Here is a 13546-nt window from a genome sequence, read left to right as displayed (position 1 = left end):
TGTTATCGTTTTAGATCATTTATTTTTTTGCTACCGACTCTCTATCCCTACCTAACTTTGACACATCAAATCAAAGATATATTATGAATGTTCATTTGATTTATTACGTGGGTTTACCTCCATGGACCATCTACCATCCATTTACCATCTCTGTACCCATCTATATCGGTATGATTTTCCCTTTTGATCTGCACAAGTTTATATTGCTTGGTTCCTATGCATTCACTGAATCTGAGTTTCACCCAGTTTCAAGGTTTTAATTTGATTCGTACAGCTCTCCAGTTTTTAAATGAAGTAAGGCAATGGCAATGCAAAGGGAACCAGTTCACATCACAGTTAATGGGGGGGGGGGGGGGACTACACACTTTGAATTATGAAAATCAAATTTTCTAAACAATGTGTGACACAAAGCTATAGTAGTGAATAAAAACTACAACTGGAAAAGAAACTGCATATCCATAACTACAACCATTCTACAATAACCCATTATGCTTTATTTGGCCAAATATAAATAACAGTGGTGACCAGCAGATTAAAGTTCCATGCTGCGGAACTCCATGACTTGCATCATTTAAGTATTATTGTAATGATCAAATCATTACTCGCATCATTTAAGTATTATTGTAATGATCATATATATTTTATCACTGTGCATGTTAAGAGCTATAACAGTATCAGGGCAATAGTACTGGCAGGGAGTGCTGTTGGTTTGTTCATGATACTTTCTGTTGACAACAAATCCCTCCTGTCACAAAAAAAAAGGATTATCAGAAGTATGAACTGCACTCATTTCTGAGAGAGAGAAAAAATATGAACCCAATGAAGGTCCAGTTTTGTCTGTATGTCTTTTGGTGACATGAGCCACAAAGTCAGGCTCGAGTCAGGTGTGAATGAGTGCTTATTTAAGGAGCAAAACGGCAACCAAGTGTCCCATCATTTCCTGCATGCCGCTGCTGCCGACTTGCGGCCGAGCTCCCTGGCTCTCTCGGTGGCAGATTCCACAGCACTCATAGTTGCTGCGCGCACACCACCCTGCTCCAGGGTGTGAAGCCCGTAGATGGTGGTCCCTCCTGGGGTGCACACCTCCGAGCGAAGCTGAGCTGGATGCTTCCCCGAGTCGCGTAACAACCGGCCAGCACCCTGCAATAAGAGGGCAACGAAAAGACAACTCAATTAGATTGACGAGGGCAGGTTCAAAACGTTGTACTTTTATACTGAGTGTTGTGAGAGGCAGACAGCCATTTTTTTTTTACTTATAACAAGTGATACTAAGAATGGCTGCTGTTGCTACGTTAAAGCAATAGCACACAAACTAAGCGTAAAACTGACCAGAATAGTCTGAGAGGCAATGCTGTGGGCCAGAGCACTCGGCATGCCCATCTTAACAGCCCCTTCTGCCAGCGCTTCAGCAAACAGATACACCTGTGGAGTGAATCACATGCAGAGACATCAGGATCAAAAAGGGCAATATGCACAATTTTGCTGTACCGTAACAGAAATTTACCATAATATATCTGCAGGGATCTGATGGGGCATTTGAGGAATACAAATGTCTCAACTATTACTTTGCCATGTGCTGAGATTTCTGGTTTAAAAATGCACATTTTCAAACGATGGGGATACAAGTTGTCTCAAGACTTTTTGTTCAAGTGAAAAAAGCAAGTGACAAATACAGTATATAGTCTCTCCTGTAGCTTGCTTACTCATCTCTATTGTGAAAATGTGACTCTTATTTGTGTCCATTACACGCCACTACTGTGCCAGAGACCTGATCATGTTGCAATTCTTTGGTTGCTGATAAAGGTCATAGATTATTTAATGCCCCTTTAAATACATATAGGATAAAAATTATTAAAAAAAAAAAGATACTAAAATTAAACGTGATTTAATAAGACAGAATCACTGTTGTTTGCCAGAATCTCATCATCAATTGCATAAACATATTTGTGTTGAGGAGTAGAATAGAAGGGACATAAACAGGTCTTTGCCCCCCGCTAGAGCACTCACAAAGGCCACCCCGCTACCACTCAGTCCTGTGTGGATGTCAATCCAGGACTCGGGTCCCTCCTCCACCAAACCACAGTGATGCAACAAGGAGCGAAGCAGAGCTCCATCCTCTGCCTTTGCCTGGGATCCCCTTGAAAACAGGAGAGCACCTTCTTGGAGCAAACACGGGAGGTTGGGCATCAGCCGGAGGACTATTGAATTCGCTGGCAGGAGCTTATAATTGAAAGAGAGGGGAGGGGGGGCGGTGAACAAGATCACTCATCCATCAACTAACATGCTTTTGGTTTATAGACCACTACATGATGTGGGCTGAGTGACTCACCTCCTCCAATGTTGCCAACGTTACGCCGGCTGCCACAGACACGATGATGTGTTTGTGAGTGACGTACTGCGAGATCTCATGGAGAACCAGTGGAACCAGGTGAGGTTTGACTGCCACAAAGACCAGATCTGAACCACAAACCAACTCCGAGTTGGAGTGAGTCACTGCAATCCCCAACTCCTGACAAGCAATCGGAAGAGACATTATTGAACAGCATGCTGCTCACACAGCATGAACGCAAGCACAGAGGGAAAAACATCAGCTCAGCTTGCTTTGTCTGAGAAAGGTGAAAGTAAGGGAAATTGGGGATATGGAGGGGGTAGTAGAAGGAGAGGGGGGGGGACGTACCTGAAAGCGCCCTAAGTTCCTGGTGGATGGGGCACTCACTTTGACATTTATGGGAAGAACATCTCCTAGAATAGAAAACATACCATTGTAAAGTCCTTCACTGAACACCTTTGCCCTGCTTCATCCCCGTCCTCGTGACTCACCAGACAAGATGCCCTTCGCTATCCCATAGGCCATGTTCCCTGCCCCGATAAAACCAATCTTTAGCTGCGAGTCCATCTCAGGGTCTGTTTTGATCTGCAAGACCGAGAGGAATCATCATCACCATGTTATAATCACACTCTCATATTGCTGAATACAATTACGTTATTTTGAACAACCCAGAGGCACCTTCCCTAGGATAAAGGTTTTGCATATGAATGGTGGTGGATGTGGAGTAACAATTTTGACAACAGATGAAAGAAATCATGGAATCAACTCCGAATTATGGTCTTATGACAAACTAGACCGAATCCACGGTGTCATCCCTACAATCAAATCCAGATTGAGACTGGAACTGTCTGGGCAGGGCTGAGGCCAGGGCAGGATAGATGCTTCTCCATCCGAGTCTTCCGTCACTTCATCAGTCCTACCAGAGTGGACCACAGCTCCGATTAAGGGATGCCTCGATTCCATGATTGCGATCATTGTTTTTTCATAACGCCACCAGCCCTGTATTTGGGAAGGGGTGTTGTTGTTGGTCTGTGGTTGCCGCTTGCACTTGTAATATGCACTTTTGAGAACTTTCCAACGAATCTTTAATTGATCCACGGATCTGTGGTAACCGGCTGCTGTCATTCTCCTGTGCGCCACCTTGAACAGTTTGTTATTCCGAACTTTCCTTCCGTCGAGACATTTTTTCATGTCGAGCTCCTTGAGGATTTCCAGGAATAACTCGGTCTCCTTCACGTCCCAGTTCTGTTTCTTAATAGTCTCGTCCATTGTTGTGGGGCAGAGCAACCAAGTTAGCTCGTTTGCTAGCTAGTATGTTAGCGCAGCTGCAAAATGTTCAGACAGCTAGCTTGCTACTGTGGTAACGTACTAGCATGTCTAGTATGTGGTAGAGGCAGAGCTGTAACAGCCGCTAGCTTTAACGTTAGCTTGATGCAGCCCACTGGTCGTCCAAACAGTGTCGATTAACGGTAACGTTAGCTGAGTGCAACGACTAGCTAAACATCTGGATAGCCAAATGAAGCTGTGCAGCCGCAGCTAACGCCGTTAGCTAGAAAATAATCCATTGAGAGATTATCGAAACACAATGCACGTGTTGCTTGTTGACTGGGCAACCATAAAGTAACCCAGAGTGTACAAACACGGTGTCACACGATGCGCTGAACAAGAAAGGGTTAGCGTTAACGTTGGCAATAGGATATTTATTCACCTGATACATTTAAGATTTGTCCGAAGTTTTGCACAGATCAGATTGCAGGTTAATTTCAACTATCAACCGAACCGGTCTGTCTGGTGACAGGTCGCATGCACCACCCGCACCGGCGTATCCACAAACGAGCTAGGCTATTGGTCCGATTGGTTTGTACTTGCTGCTGCACCAGGTAGGCGGGTTCTCCAGTACCATCACTGACCTAAACCAGTTTTACGACCCGCCCTTCTGTTCAGCTGAGCGGTGAATTAAATCGAACACACCCTATACCCGCTTTCAAAAAAGGCAAGTAATGCTGAGTTGGGGGAGGAGAGAAAAAAAAATAGTTGTCATTTGAATCAGCTGTGCGTGTGAGTCGACTCGGGATTTCTTCTGCATACTGCCGCGCTTAAAAAGGTATTTATTTATTGTTGGAAATGTTTAAAACCACGCATTTGCTTGAGCTTGCGCGGTATTATAATTATTTTGCAGTTATATAAATTAGCGTTGTGCAGTCAATGTCTCGTCTTATTTGTGATAGTTTTCGTCGTTTTAGTTTTCTTGCATCCTTTTTGCGTCACAAAAATGCAAGTTTAATGCCATGTTTTGTGCGTATAGTGCGTACGCCCCCTCGGTAGCCTGCTGTGTCATAATATGCGCCTTGCTTGTTGCAGCAGACATGCCTGGACAAAGCCTCATGCTGTTCTGCTGCTGGTCTGTTGTTTGTATGTCTCAGTGGTTCTCAAACTTTTCCACCTGACATCAACGACCCCTTAAACGGACACAAATTAGACCACGGACCCCCAAGATGTTGTCCCAAGCGCTCCCATCTGATTTTTTTTCTTTGTTTTATTACAGAAGGTATCTGAAACCCATGACCAAAATAGTCATCATTGTATCAATGTGTTAATCAATGGATGGAATTATAGGGGAAAATATGTATTCCCCTTTTTGCAGGGGACCCCCTGGAGCCCCCTCACTGACCTCTGGGGTTACCTGAACCCCACATTTGAGAACCACTGGATTATATTATGTGACTTTTTAGTTTCTGACAGTGTCCAGTATCTTAGCATCTTGTCCTGCTAGTCATCATAGCTGCATTCACGACACCCGATTCATTTGTGTTCATTTTTCAGAAATTTCCCTCAAGATGGTCCATCTCTTGACCCGCCATGCGTCTTTCCTGCTGGTGGTCATGCTGGCCTCCCAGTACCCTGCCATCAATGGCTTATTTGACTGGCTGAAGCCAACAGAAGCCCCGCCCGCTACAGCAGCCATACCACCACCACCAGCAGAAGCTCCAGGACGTCCTGCAAGAGAGGCCCCTCCATTTGAGATGACTGTTGCAGATGAGAAGTTCTTGGCTGAGGCAAAGCAGCTGGATCTCAGCCCCCTGGACAGCTGTCATTACAGGGTAAAGCCAGTGCTGTCATTGCTTTTTAATGCACCCAGCCTTACAAGTCAGTAGGGATGTCACAATACTAGAATTTCTACTTCGATACCGATACCCAGGAAAATATCGATACTCGATACCATTTTCGATACCACGCGGCGGGATGACAACACATCGAGACATAAAAAATAAACAGACAGATGCACGCTTCTCCATAATCTAGGCCTGATAATACTCATTAAAAAACTTTGACCTTACACAGCAGATTACACCTGATCTAGTCATCAGCCTATCATAACACAGCAGATTACCCTTGCTCTAGCCATCAGCCTATCAGAATACTTTGAACTTGTTGAAGCAAAAGATACCCACCAATGACACAGAGGGAGAAATCGGTGGTATGTTTGATTTTTCAGTTGCAAATGAGTATTGTATAAAAAAAAAATTAGTATACTTATCGATACTATCGATACCTGTTGCAAATGAGTATTGTATCCGTTTCAAATTTTTAGTATTGACTTTTATCGATACTATTGATACTTTTGACAACCCTACAAGTCAGTATGTAGAGCTTTTTTTTTAAAGGGGGGATATAGTTCATGTCTCACCTAAGATTTGATATCAAATTGCACACAAGAGCAGTTTTCACCCTCACCCTCACTGGCTGCCCCAGAGCAGCTTCAGGTACACCTGCACAGAGCAGCTTCAGGCACCTGCACAGAGCAGCTTCAGGTACACCTGCACAGGTTGTGTGCTGAAACCTCCCAGAGCAGCTTCAGGTACACCTGCACAAGATGTGTGCTGAAACCCCTCTAACGCAGCCTTCCGTTATGTCCCAGGTGGTTGCTCGGCTGAAGTCAACCTGTGAAGGCCTATCAGAAGAGCAGCTCGCCAAACTTGGAGTGGTCCTATTCAACTGCCAGGCAGAGGTTGAGGGCCGCAGGACCTTCACGTGTACAGAGGAAATGGTAAGATCTTATACTGTAGCTCTATATCGGTAAGCTTTCAGACATTCAAAGAATCCAAGCTATAGGCAGTGCTGACTTGTGAACAAAACCAACGGAGCTCAATATTAAAAGATGAGATTAAAAAAAAATCTTAATCGCACCAATGCTGTGATAGTGTGATATTTAAAATGGTGGCGCTTCTTATGTTAAAATTATAATCTGGAAGATTTCAGCTTTCTTGTCCCTGACAACACCTATGGCCATGAGCAGTAATTGCAGGTGAGATCCAAACAGTGTCTCGCGTGACGTGAAAGGTTGTTTCTCTTTTCTTAGTGCATTGAAGTTGGCCAGTGGGGGCGGTAATGCAACACTTGGATGCCAACCGCCACACAACTCAAAAGAAGAAGAAGTTGAACAGCAATGCGTTATTATGGATCCCACTGGAGATCGCTGTGTGTGTGTGTGTGTGTGTGTGTGTGTGTGTGTGTGTGTGGGGGGGTGTGTGTGTGTGTGGGGGTGTGTGTGTGTGTGGGGGTGTGTGTGTGTGTGGGGGTGCGGGGGTGTGTGGGTGTGTGGGTGTGGTTTGAGCTGACAAAAGGCTTGCTCCTGACCAATCCCGGGGCTTGACAGCTGCATAGGCGGCGCAGGGTGTGTGCGTTCTGCCCAAATCTCCAGTGGGATCATAATAACGCGGAAACAACAGCAACTTGTTCCTACTCCGCCTACCCTCTCTGGCGGCTGCTGGGAAACGCGTCAAGAACTGTGCGCCGCTTGTGATATCTTTCTGGTTTTTAGTTTGGGGGGCGGGGAAAGTGTCGCCACAGACACAAGTTCATAAATGTTGCAATGCAGAGGGATGCAAGGGCTTTCATCAATGGGCCATAGGCTCAATCACCATTGTGTTAACTCAGTTGACGATATATAGTGACTTTACAGACATTTATTGACATGAAAATCTTCCGGATTATGATGTTTCAGACTATAAAGCAGTGTACAGAAGACATGGACTCGGACACATGGAACGCATACCACATAGTGAGCAACCGAGCTCGATCCGTGTGCTACGCAACTCGCCAGCAGCACTTCCGGCGCAGAGCGGAGCTCACAGTCAACGCTCTCATCTCCACGGCCACCAGCCAACTGGATGCAATGAAAGACCTCAAGGTTGAGTTTCTTCTTCCCCACCTCTCTCTGTCTCTCTCTCTCTCTCTCTCTCTCTCCCTCTCTCCCTCCCTCTCTCTCTCTCTCCCTCTCTCTCTCTCTCCCTCTCTCTCTCTCTGTTTTACCGACTAGTAGTAGTTCACACTTCACAGTTAATTTGGCCTTGACCATGGCGCTTTATAACAGGAGGGCCAGCTGGAACTGAGGGAGCTGACTGCAGCCTCGTTGGACAAGCTGCTTCAGGGCCACAGTGCGTTGCAAGCCCAGCAGGGGGAGCTGTGGGAAGGCCAGGAGAAGATGGAGAATTCCCTGACGAGCAACCTGGAGCGGCTGGGCCAGGAAAAGGCCCTCATCGCCTCTGGACAGGAGCTGGTGGCTCAGCTCATTGACGGCATTACAAAGAGAATGGGTGAGAAAGTATTTCTGCTCAGCATCGCGCACAAAATATTCTCCTCGTTTTACTTCCCCCTAGTGTTTGTGCTATTGTTTAGAGACGAGCTTTGACAAGTACAGTGCTGATTGAGTTGTGCCTGTATGAATCGCCATACAAAAGCAGCTGCTTGTATTTGCGCTGTGTGCAGCTGTGGTTGCATTCTTGGAATTGGCTATGCTTTATACTTCTCAATCAACACCAGTATGACCTGCCATCTTGCTTTCAGTGACAGTATTGTGTTGTCCCTGCTGTCTGTCTCCGTCTTCCTGTCCTGTAGAGAATGTGAGTGAGCATTTGAAGAGCCAAGGGTCTGAGGTGCAGGAGAGTCACAAGGCTATTATTGAAGACCTTGCAGACGTGAGACACCAAGCGCAGGACATCTACCAAAAACTTGGTAACTAGAATATAGTGTCCTAAATCTAGATATTTGTCACCATTACATTTGTTGTCCATATTAACATGGTTTATTTCTCTGCCCCCCCCCCTTCCCCTGGTGCCCATGGTTGCCTCAGACCATAGTATGTCAGGGTTTCTCCAGTACCAGGACGAGACGACACAGTACTACTCGGACCTGATGAGCAAACTGGAGCGCATGAATGGCACCTTGGGATTCATGCTGCACTACCTTGATAACATGCAGAGCCGTATAGAGGACAGGCTTCAAATGATCCAGGGCTACCTGGGCTGGGCAGGTGAGACTCAGACCCACATCCTTTAACACCTTGAGTGCCATGGACGAGATATCTCGTCTTACATAATCCAACCGTTGAGTGCCAAAGACGAGATATCTCGTCTTACATAAACATTTTTTTTTTTTGACGGTGGGACATCAATCAACCCCTTTTACGTCTTCTATATCAATATTGGAGGAAGAGAATGTGTATAATCTATTTTACCGACCACTAAGTGGCGACAGTTCTCTCCAGACAGAGAGAAAGCCACAGCCACGGGTCCGCTGGAGAAAGCCAGTGTAATTTTCAAGGAAATAGCTGGGCGAAAACTCTTTCGATTTCACACACACACACACACACACACACACACACACACACACACACGCACGCGCGCACACACACACACACTCGAGTACCTTTGCGCATAAATAAGACCAGAATCGCAAAAGCTTCTTCAAAGCTCTCAGCCGACACCTCAAGAAACGAACGAGCCAGTTTTACAGTCCAGACTGCCCGAGAGCGGCCGCGGAGCCTCCTCCCTCCGCAGCACAGACGGAGGGAGGAGTTTGGAGACACACACACACACACACACACACACACACACACAATACAGTATACAGACTTGCCCAAGGGCACCCATAATCACAGGCACGTGAGGTGGTTCTAAAAATCCATTTATCTCTAAACTCTCTGAAAATCTCTGAAACCATGCTGTACTCAACGGCTAATATCTACATAACTACTAACTCTGCAAACTAACTCTTTTAGACAGAGAAAGCACACATTCTATTAGTTCTTTTTAGATGATTGGTGTTCACGAAGTCTTAACAGAAAAGAATCCTCGGCTCTTGTAAAATGAGCCAGAATCCTCAAAAAAAAACCTGGCACAACTTACCTACAGGATTGAAAAAACGGCTGGCACTCAATGTGTTAAGAGTGTGGTGCAGGTAAAAAGAAAAAAAATATATATATTTACAGTTAGGACTCATGATTCTTATGAAAATACCCCCCAAAAAAACAAAATTAAAACCTGCCCCGAGGGCAGAAATATGGAGAAAAAGGTGGCATTAGCCTATAATGCATATAAAAATAAAAATAAAACACCATCTGAGCAGATTACACCTGTGATGTCACTCGGGCTACTGTACGTACTGTAATAATAATTATTAAAAAAAATAAAAAATAAAATAAAAAAAATAATTATTATTATATGCAGTCAATGTGTACAGCAGAAAACTTTCCAAAACACCCAGAATCAGCGCTACCAGATGTACAATAATTGTCGTATTTGTACGATAATTATCATATTTGTATGATAATTTACAACCAGAAACGATCATTTTGACCCTCTGGTACGATAATTGAACACTGCCCAGAATGCATTTCGGCACAGAAGGAGCAAGAGAGAAATCCGAGGTGCCATCCCCCCCCCCCCAAACATCCACTTGTGCTCAAGGATGAACTGATTACCTTTTGGTGGTCAAAGGCCAAAGTTCAAGGTCACTGTGATCTCACAAACGCCATTTTCGAGCTCGTTAACGCGATAGCTTCACGGAATTTCTTCACATTTGGCTCAAACGTCAAAGTCTGGACAGACATGGGTGTCGACTGCTCACTTGTTGGCGGTCGTTCTACCTTCAGTATGGATTCATGACAGTTCCCCTTGTTCCCGTCTGATAACAGGTCTGAGCCTGGCCGCCATGTGGACATGTATTGCACACGCAGGCTATTTCCTCGTGTGTGCAGTCCTGTTGACGTTCCTGCGCAGTCCAATCTTCTCCCGAGCCATGCTGCTGCTCACCGTGCCCCTCAATGCAGTGGCTGAGGTCAACCAACAGCCGGCACTGCATCTCAGCAGCCTCAGCCTGCTGCTGCTCACGCTCTCTCTGGGTACGGACTTGAAGCTGCTTACAGGTGTACGATGTATTATACAATCTGCTCTCTTTGAGTCGTAAGGTTGTGTTCATTCTGTTTTTGTGAATGTGTGTGTGTGTACACAGGCTATTGGTTTGTGAATCAGCTGTTGTGGGCATGCTCCCAGATCAGAGGCAAGTCAGCCTGCCCACCCGCACTGGCCCCCAGCGAAGTTGTGGAAGCAGAGAAACAGCATGTTCCATACTGCTCCTCTACACCACAGAGGTGAGTCTGCAAATGTCTCAGCAATGTGGCAAAGAACCCCAATAGAGACACTGCATGAAATAGGCCACGCCCATCACGGGGGAAAGCCCTCCATTCACTCCCATACGCCAGCGTCATTTTCCCTTGAATTAAACATAGCTAAAAGCTGTTGTGTGGTGGGCTGCGCAGACAACAAATGTAAAAAATCGATAATTAAAGTTTTTTTTGTACTCCCGAGCAAAACAAGGAAGCCATTGAGAATTGGCGAGAAGAAAAATGTGGATCTAGCTGTCGGTAAAGTAAGTTGGAGTGTTCATCTTCCGTATATATGATCCTTGTGTGCAACACGCGACCATGCACGTGACATAGAACGGCAGTATTGAGGGGGGATTTTTTGTTTTCCCCCATTTTGGGCGTGGTTTCTGAATGACGCACTCCGCAGTGTCTCTATAGCATTGTGGCAGTAACTGCTTCGTGGCCCAAACATGCTTGTTGCTGTATTTGATGTTGTGTGTGTCCTATTCTTTATCTTCAGAGATGAACTGGACGGCTCCATGGAGCAAGAGGACAATCAGGACCGCTTCATGGCTGGTGAGGAATGCATCAATGGCGATTGATTGTAGAAATTCTCTCCAATGGAAAAGCAAAGCATTTCTGATAGAAATTAGGTTTGCCTAAATTCCACGACTAACATCTTTTTTTGCTTTCATATAGAGAGGCAAAGTGACCGCCTACTTCCTGCTTCAGCACTGTACCAGAGATTTTCATCCGCCATTTATTTTCCCATCCACATTTCGTAAAATGCGTATAAAACGAGTTTTACTGGTTCAAACCAAACGGTACAGATATATTTACAAACAGGAGAGATCGCATAACATTTAACTGGGACCAAAACGTTAAAAAAATGCGGGTTTAAAGAAAATGTTTTTTCAATGTTTTTTTTTGTTTTGGTCTGAGTGAAATGTTCTATGTTCTCTCCCGATTATAGCGTAGGCTGAGCCATTTGGTTCGACGAAGTACAACTATTTTATAAGCATTTTATGAAATGTCCATGGGGAAATAAATGGCGGATGAAAATCTCTGGTACAGTGCTGAAGCAGGAAGTGACGTTGCACTTTGCCTCCCTATTGTTGCATACAGGTGACCCGTGCATATCGGCACTGTCTCCCTCCCACAGCCACCCAGTGCCAGAGGCCAGGTTTGTGCCGATACTGGACACACCCAATCAATCAACTCCCAGGCTCCTAGCACGGCCTAGCCTTTCAGCGGTGAGCACATGGAGCTGAAAGTGACTATAACTGGAGAGACCCAGTGGAGTGTCATTCATCAGTTGTGCATCTATGTTCAGTACTTTAATGTGGTGTGATTATGTTTAGGCTTTCATTCACGATATTGCTGCAAGGAACCTGGGAGGTGATTTTGATGCAGTGAATGACTCCCGAAGTGCGAGTCCAAATCTGTCACTAGCCAGCAACAGGTCAGTGTTATAAGCTTCAGTGTTTTCTCAGATCTGACCTTTCTCAAGCAAATCAAACTTAATATATTGTACGTGTATGCCCTTATTTAACCCCCCCCCCCCCACAAAAAATGTTGGCAATTAGTTTTTCTTGACATCTCATTGTCTCTCCCTTCATCCTTCCCATGGTAGCTCGGTGTCAGGCCGTCAGCTGTGCTGTGGTGTCACAAAGACGGGGAAGTTCTGTAAGAAGAGAGCCGTGCTGGGACAGGACTACTGCAGAGTCCACGAAGGAGAGTACACCCCAAACGAACCCTGAAACGCCCAAGCTTGCCTTTACTTTTTATTTATTGGAGGTCTGTGATTAACACTAAATGTGTTTATGTATGAACTGTAACGTATGAAAGGATAAGATGAAACTGGGTTAAATGGACAATACAATTTTATTAAACTTTTTTAGAAACTTGTTACATTTTTAAATTAAAGTATTTCTTTCTCTATAAAGGAAGTGGTCTGTACATTTATACAAATGGCATTGGTAGTGTTCAAGGTTGCAAATTGATGCACTAGACTTGGTCTTACTGCATTTAATCTGCCTGTAAAGTCACACAAAAGCCAACAAAACTGTTATAATAGGAAACCTGATCAGAAACCTCTGCTTGCAACGTGTAAAACTGGTTTCAAGTCAAGAAACTAAGTCGTGACCGGTATAAAAAAAATTAATTGCTCAGCTAATACTGAGCCCATTTCCTAAAAGATGCCAAGCCACCAGTTAAACAGCAGCGAGTACCATAACCAAGAGGAACAAATCATTGTGTTCACTAAAGTGAATCAAGGCTACATGAACAAATCCAAACCCTTCAAGAATGAAGGTCATTCAGACTAGTGCAATGGTGCACTGCTGATTACAGGACAGAAGATTGTGTGCCAACTGCTCGATCAAGAAGCAACTGATTTACAACTGAATTGTTTAAACGTGAGCAGAGTAAGCAGCACAATTCTGAAAACTGCAAAAAAATACATCCAATACATCCTCACAATGACACTTAATTATGCCCTCACATTGTTAAACAGCTCTCAGATAGTTGAAGGTGGGTTAAGTTCTACTGTACTGATTTAGGCAGATTAAATTGACCTCATACTGATGTAACATCCAGAAAACAGGTTCTAGGTATCTCTATAACAACAAAGTTTGGTCTGCATGGTGTTGCAGACGATTCAAGAGTGGCGAGTCGAGCTCACACTGTTCACACTTTGGCCCAATCGCAATTCTTATTGGACCCCTACCCCTTGTTTTTGAGTGTCCCTCACTTTGGCCCTTGCCCTTCAAAACAGAGCCACAAGGGGTAGG

The 13546-nt window shown here is 44.9% G+C and overlaps 2 protein-coding genes across 4 annotated transcripts; one reads left to right on the top strand and one right to left on the bottom strand.

The window, feature by feature from the left end:
- Positions 1–44: 44 nt before the first annotated feature.
- Positions 45–4144, bottom strand: pycr3 (pyrroline-5-carboxylate reductase 3). Of its 2 annotated transcripts, none has more exons than XM_083648239.1 (7): positions 4038–4144; positions 2821–2914; positions 2678–2742; positions 2330–2509; positions 2008–2220; positions 1330–1422; positions 45–1140 (listed from the first exon to the last, which is right to left on the bottom strand). In XM_083648239.1, exons 1-7 carry the CDS (start codon positions 4044–4046, stop codon positions 934–936), a joined length of 861 nt encoding a protein of 286 aa, XP_083504365.1. In that variant the 5' UTR covers positions 4047–4144; the 3' UTR covers positions 45–933. The 2 variants fall into 2 exon arrangements, with proteins under 2 accessions (XP_083504365.1, XP_083504364.1); XM_083648238.1 differs by lacking the exon at positions 4038–4144 and adding an exon at positions 3149–3697.
- Positions 4145–4342: 198 nt separating this feature from the next.
- bmb (brambleberry) lies at positions 4343–12529 on the top strand. 2 transcript variants are annotated; one of them, XM_083648234.1, is made up of 13 exons: positions 4343–4433; positions 5153–5430; positions 6249–6377; positions 7335–7520; positions 7704–7926; positions 8228–8344; positions 8463–8642; positions 10305–10511; positions 10622–10760; positions 11275–11330; positions 11880–12007; positions 12116–12216; positions 12388–12529. In XM_083648234.1, the coding sequence occupies exons 2-13, from the start codon at positions 5167–5169 to the stop codon at positions 12512–12514; spliced, it is 1857 nt and encodes a 618-aa protein (XP_083504360.1). In that variant the 5' UTR covers positions 4343–4433; positions 5153–5166; the 3' UTR covers positions 12515–12529. The 2 variants fall into 2 exon arrangements, with proteins under 2 accessions (XP_083504360.1, XP_083504359.1); XM_083648233.1 differs by having other exon boundaries at positions 4370–4433; positions 5167–5430.
- The last annotated feature ends 1017 nt before the right edge of the window (positions 12530–13546 follow it).

This window comes from Poromitra crassiceps (assembly GCF_964638095.1).
Source record: "Poromitra crassiceps genome assembly, chromosome: 12".
Taxonomy (NCBI): Eukaryota; Metazoa; Chordata; class Actinopteri; order Beryciformes; family Melamphaidae; genus Poromitra; species Poromitra crassiceps.
This window is presented reverse-complemented; position numbering and strand designations above follow the sequence as displayed.

Coding starts and splice junctions, on each gene's coding strand:
- pycr3 (XM_083648238.1), bottom strand. CDS start 3,598: ATGGACGAGACTATTAAGAAACAGAACTGGGACGTGAAGGAGACCGAG. Junction 2,743..2,820: donor AGCGAAGGGCATCTTGTCTG/GTGAGTCACGAG, acceptor TTTCTATTCTAG/GAGATGTTCTTCCCATAAAT. Junction 1,423..2,007: donor GTGGTAGCGGGGTGGCCTTT/GTGAGTGCTCTA, acceptor TTCACTCCACAG/GTGTATCTGTTTGCTGAAGC.
- bmb (XM_083648234.1), top strand. CDS start 5,167: ATGGTCCATCTCTTGACCCGCCATGCGTCTTTCCTGCTGGTGGTCATG. Junction 5,431..6,248: donor TGGACAGCTGTCATTACAGG/GTAAAGCCAGTG, acceptor GTTATGTCCCAG/GTGGTTGCTCGGCTGAAGTC. Junction 8,345..8,462: donor GGACATCTACCAAAAACTTG/GTAACTAGAATA, acceptor TGGTTGCCTCAG/ACCATAGTATGTCAGGGTTT.